General features: G+C 36.7%; 1 protein-coding gene across 8 annotated transcripts in view; it reads left to right on the forward strand.

The window, feature by feature from the left end:
- FAM135A (family with sequence similarity 135 member A) overlaps positions 1-4,788 on the forward strand; it is a 92,434-nt gene extending 87,646 nt beyond the window's left edge. For all 8 annotated transcript variants that reach the window (XM_076333011.1, XM_076333012.1, XM_076333013.1 and 5 more), the window contains 2 exons: positions 2,368-2,481; positions 3,229-4,788. In XM_076333011.1, coding sequence (XP_076189126.1) covers positions 2,368-2,481; positions 3,229-3,434 — 320 coding nt within the window. In that variant the 3' untranslated portion in view covers positions 3,435-4,788. The remainder of the gene's footprint in view (positions 1-2,367; positions 2,482-3,228) is intronic.
- Positions 4,789-6,000: the final 1,212 nt, after the last annotated feature.

The following is a 6,000-nucleotide window of genomic DNA, read 5'->3' on the forward strand; positions in this document are numbered from 1 at the left end:
CCTGAATAGTCCCATAGCCTGTCTGGAGAGCAGAAAGGGTGCTGTTCAACACCATGCAGTTCCTTCTCATTGACAAATGGTCTCATGTTGTAGAAATCCAAGGGGTTGCTAGAGTTCCCTCAAACACTTTTTCATAATGAAAGATTCCTGATACTTATCATGCCTAAAATTAAGGGAAGCCCAAGACATTATTTTTATGAACCAGAATATAAAGCATAAAAATGAGTCACTGTGACCAAAAGGGGATGCCTAATTTGTTATGACTGTGATGTCCTAAGCCTGGTTGGGGGGGGGGGTGGGGGGTGGTGTGTTTGTATTGTATTGCATGTGAGGGTGAAGAGAGTCTATTTAAATGTTGATTGGTGTAGACTGATGTTCCTCTAAAGATTGCTCAGGATATCTCTGCCTTCTTCAGGTTGATTAAAAGATCTAGGCAGTCCACTCCGTTGTACCTTTTGCATGAATGCTAATGAATATTTCTCTAGGGAAAGCGCATATCAAAAAAACTTAATAGAAGATAGACTCCCAAGGAATTTACAAAACTATTACAGATCAGCCTGCAGAGAATTCCTATCCTTGATTTATTCCAAATGCATTCTTTTCAGTACAAAGTTTTGGAACTGGTATCTGCATCTTAGTGTAAGATTTGGTGCAGTCATTTTTCAGATGTCAAATAAAAGACTCCAGTGATTTAGCTGATCTTTTGAGACAGTGTTTTTCAGTGGGCACAGGCAAAAAAAACCAACCCAGATTCCCTGTTTGAAGAGGACAGGAACCAGGTTCTAGTTTGGAGGCATTTTCTGTATGGTTTTATAGATGTACAGAATTACTTGTTTTCATTTTTCTCTGAAATCTGGGAAGATACATTTACTTTTTCACATGCTAAAGTTGTTCAGCATTGTTTCTGTAACTGACTTGGTTTGGAGATGTAGTCTTTATCACATGGAGTGTACAAAATACTAAAAATTAGGAAACAACCTCTGAAAAAAGGAAAGATTTTTCACTTTGGGCTCCATTGACAGCTTTAGGAACACGTATGTATTAATAATTAATACTTAGTATGTGTTCAGTCTGAACAAAAGAAGGAAAACTAGAATCCAGAACTTTGTCCTGGCAGTATAGCTTCTGAAAAGCAGATAGCAAATAATTTCTTCTTCGTACACAATCAGATCTCTTCTTTTAATGAAAGAAAAGTTTGATTTGTGGAGGTTAACACAGAAAATGTTTGCTGCAGATTCCAAGCACCGCCTTTGAAGAATGATTTTATTGGCAGTATTTCTATAATTCTCAGAATGGACTAAGTACATTTTGTAAACAAAAAACTGACAGTTACAGGATCTGACCATTATTCTCCAGAAATTAAAAGCAGGGCTAATAGCACTAGTGCAAAACTCATTAGCACCGGTGCAAACAGTTGGATCAAATCTACCAACGGTAAGATGTAAGCACCTAACGCCTAGGAGATTCCCAGAGAGCCATTCAGGCTGGCTGCTTTTCAGTATAGCTTACCTTTACATACGCCTAAACTGTTTGAGCATTTTCTGGTTTTGCCTAACAGTTGCCTTTGTATTTAACTGTAGGTGGCTGTGATATTCAGGAGGGGCTGTTCTAAGGCAAAGGCAACCTATTTTCCTAAAATGCTCCATTGTGTTTGGCCTAAAGCAGATGGGCAGCACCAGAAATCTGCTGAAGCTTTTTAGAGAAAACGTAACAATTAAATGTCTTAAGGACTGTAACTCCATCATTACTGGGGGTTCCTACCTTTGCATCATCTTACTATTAGAGTGCTTGTCCAAGAAGTAGGAAGTCTGGGTTTAATTATAAAGGTTTAATTTTATCTGGGGAGTTGTGTTGGGTGGACCCCGCACCTATACTCAAGCTGGCCAAACCTTACAGCGAGGCAGTGCCTAACAGAGGCACCTACATGAGGTGGGCTATGTCGTGTACTTGTTGATGCTAGGCATTAATCCTGGAGCAGCTAGGCTGTTGACTGAAACATCAGTGAAGACAAGGCACCGTCCATCTTTAGGTTTCTTTAAGCAATGTGGAGGCTTTACTCCCTTCTGTCAGCCAGAACCAACCATTTCATTCCCAAGAAGCAAGATGAAGGTTTGAACCATACTCTGTTTAAATGGGAAGCATCACAATGGGGTCATGTCTGTATGTATTAAAATATGTACAGAGGAAAGGCCGGTACCCAACGTTTCGTTATTCTGTAGGTCTACCTATCGTAATTGTTTTTTCTGCCTTTTTGTGCAAGATCTTGTAATACATTGGTGCCAAATTTCAGTTGTAAAACATTTAATTATTCTGTAGTAATTGTCAAGGGATTCGTTATAATAGATACCTTTCTCTCTCTTCCTGTAGGTCTTCATTACTTCAAAAACATTGTATTAGTAGGATCTCTGCAGGATCGTTATGTTCCTTATCACTCCGCTCGCATTGAGATGTGTAAAACAGCTTTAAAGGATAAACAATCAGGTAATAAATATCCTGCAAAATAAACAGACCACTCAGGTTAAACCTCGTAGGTCTCAGATTCATCCCATTTAATTTTGGGTGCTTACCTGAGACCCCTCTATTACGTATTTAGACACTCTGGGCTTAGTTTGTTGTAGTGGAGAGAGAAGATCCATGTGGGAGCTGAGTTGCTTTCTGGATTTGTCCTGTTCTGTTCCATGCAGAAGGAGATGAATAAATGTCTAGCTTTCGAACTTTGCTGAAAGTTAGGTGGGATGAACACAGCCCCTGATGCGTTACTCCATGAATAGGGAGGACAAATCGCTTTGATTTTTGAGGACATCAAGTTGTAGCGTCGACTACGTGGGCTGTATTTAGTCGAGGCTTAATACTAGCACGGAAAGAAAAGGTAGTTTTCCCATTTTCAGTGATGGTTGGGTGTTGGATTTACTGTTGAGACATCCTAGCACAATTGCATTCTAGCATTATATATTGACAAATAAATACCTTTTACGTAGTGTAATAAATTAATACTGATGAGCAGATTCTCACTGTGAATGTACAAATACTAAAATGCATAGCTTAGAATTATTTTTCCAACATTTCTGGGGAAATTAAACTTCCTGCATGTTCTATCTTAACAGAACGACAGCGTAACACATATCATTACCTCTCTTACTCTGGAATGTATTCATTTTGAGTTCAGGGTCAAAGAACTGTATTTATTTCTGGGGATTCACACAGTGCAACTTTTCTTTTCCTCTACAGGACCAATTTATGCTGAAATGATCCAGAACCTGCTTCTGCCAGTTCTTCAAAATAAAGAATGCAATTTGGTTCGTTATAATGTAATTAATGCATTACCCAATACAGCAGATTCTCTCATAGGGAGAGCTGCGCACATTGCTGTTCTTGATTCAGAAATATTTTTAGAAAAATTCTTTCTTGTTGCTGCCCTAAAATATTTTCAGTAGAGAAAAGCAATGTAAGACACTTGGTTATTACCTCATTAACAGATGAATCAAATAATGTGTGGTATTAAAGTATAGCTGCAGCTGTATTTTAAGAGGTATTTATACTTTTTATATGGAAGATAATTTATATCATCCACACTTAGGGCTTTTTAACATCAACTTTACTTTCTAGGTAATGTGGCTGTGCAATATTTTTTTATTTTGTTCTTTTTACTTTTCTATTACTTTTTCTTAATTTTGGGTACCTAATGATTTGGAGATTAAAGCACAGTGCGTACTTTTGGTTGGTTTATTATTGGCTCTTAGACTACAGAAGTCAATGTTACTTGGCTACATTTTACAAGAGGCTTTAGATGCCAAAATAAATTGGATTTTAAAATTCTAATAAGGTCTTACACATTCAGTTGTTGTATTTTAGCACTGTAGGAAGTTTAACTGGAAACCCAATGAGCTGCTAAAATACTGGATATTTGAAAATGACTATATCTGTGGGTCTTGCAAAGACCGTTACCGAGTCGTCTGTTCAGATATCACTACAGCTTAAGAGTTTTCTACAACATCATTATCATCATTGTTAAGTATGTTATGCCTGTGGGAATATATTTTCTACTGATCTCAAAACCATGTTAGTTTACATACTCAATTTTATTACTGGAACTTTAGTTTTCAGAAGCAAATGGCAACTAAGGATTTTTGAATGTTTAATGATAGCTGCCTTCAAATAATTGGGTTTTTGCAAACTATTAAAATTGCTCCCTACTCTGTCAGTTCTTCAGATGAACATGGACAGTTTTACACGGACTTCCTTGTATGTACGTAAAATAAGTAAATGTTATAAATTTCTGCAATACTTTTATGAATTTAAGCAATTTTTAAATACTGTTAAAATGTTTTATTGACTACAAAGTATTGTAAATATAAATCAATACATCTTCAAATGGGACAATATTGTAAACTTTACCTGTTTAGTGATACAAATGAAATGTTTTTGATATACAGGAATGTTAAAGGTCTATTGACTTTCTACTGGTGCTGAATAGCATTAAGTTTGGTTTCTCCTTCCTTCCCTTTTCTCTGTTTCAAACAATAATTCACTAAGGGGGGGGGGAGAGTTACATGTGCATTCACTAATTGTAATGAACATTTTTGAAAAATATAAATTTGTTGTATAATGCATGTTTATTTTTAGCATTGTGTTATTGCATCTGGTGTTAATAAAATGAACAAATGATTCTAACGGAAGCAATTAAAGAAACTGAAATGTTCTGCTAATTACCAAAACTCTGGGGAGGCTTTTTTGTATATAATTAATAATTTTGTATTATTTGAAATTAATATAGCAATAATAGTTTATAATGAAGTGATTTTGCATTTGGTTTGTTAATACATTCTTTGTAATACATTTTTTTTCCTCTGCATCTTACAAGTTTCAGGTGACCACCTACAGTTTGGCAATACACACACTTAAAAGAGTATTTTATTAGAGTTCTGTTAGGCAAGTCCTTACGACACAAAGATACCTTAAATACATTCCCACTCTAACAATGCCTACTTTTATTAATAATTTTTTTACATTATGATGGTGCTAGCCTGTTGTAAATATTTAAATTAAGTTCTGACATCTCAACTGTCTTTTGTTTAATGGTATTCTAGTAGTTGGCTAGTGGCTAAATTTTTAATAGCAGTTTAGGGAGCTAGATCGAAAAAATTTTCCTTGATTCACAATGGTCAAGCTAAACTACTTGTAGTACATAAGTATTTAGATGTTTCTTTCACTACTGAAAAATGTCTGTCTTGCTGCATCTCTCTGGAAATCCAAAAGCGTAAAGCACGCTTTTGTGATTAGCAAAGCAGAAATATCCTGGCAGAAATAGCCACCTTTTTTTTTTTTTAATAGTAGATCCCATCCATGTAAGGAGGCTTGAATTTGGTTTGTTCTTTGAGGAAAATGGATGGTGCAGGAAATCCTGTGATATTTGCATGTAAGCTTATCAAGGAACAGGGCAAATTAAGAGAACATTAACTTCTTTTTCTCTCCTCTAATTTGTATTGCCCAGTGCAGTCCATATGTAGCCCTCTCAGTACTGTAGCTTTTGTGGGGGCTGTTTGACATCTTGAAGTCCGAAAGGAATGGCCGCTACTTGTGTGCCGCAGGACAGTAGTTGAGTGGCATGATGACCCCAACGTGTCCTTGAAGCATATGAAGTTGCACTTTCAGACTCTACGGTACACTTGTGGTTGCTGTCTGAAAACATGCAATCTTGGATGTTTTGGACAAGTGTGCATGTGTTGCATGGCATACTCCCCCTACTACTGCATATTTCTGCCTTCTGTTTACTAGATAGAAATATGGACTCTTACCTACATAATCATCTGATGCAGTAGCAGCTATAAAGTGCTCCATCTCGCCCCTCTTCTGTTTGAATCAGGGCTTCATCCTCCTGCAGAGATAGTGACCTCTCCTTTATGCAGGTATCCTACACCTGCTTGAAAGAGAATTATGCTGCTTACAGAATGAGAGGTAAAAATTAAGGTCTTAGCATTCCTTTAGAAAGCTGCCTGTTCC

The sequence above is a fragment of the Aptenodytes patagonicus genome, chromosome 3 (genome assembly GCF_965638725.1).
Source record: "Aptenodytes patagonicus chromosome 3, bAptPat1.pri.cur, whole genome shotgun sequence".
Taxonomy (NCBI): Eukaryota; Metazoa; Chordata; class Aves; order Sphenisciformes; family Spheniscidae; genus Aptenodytes; species Aptenodytes patagonicus.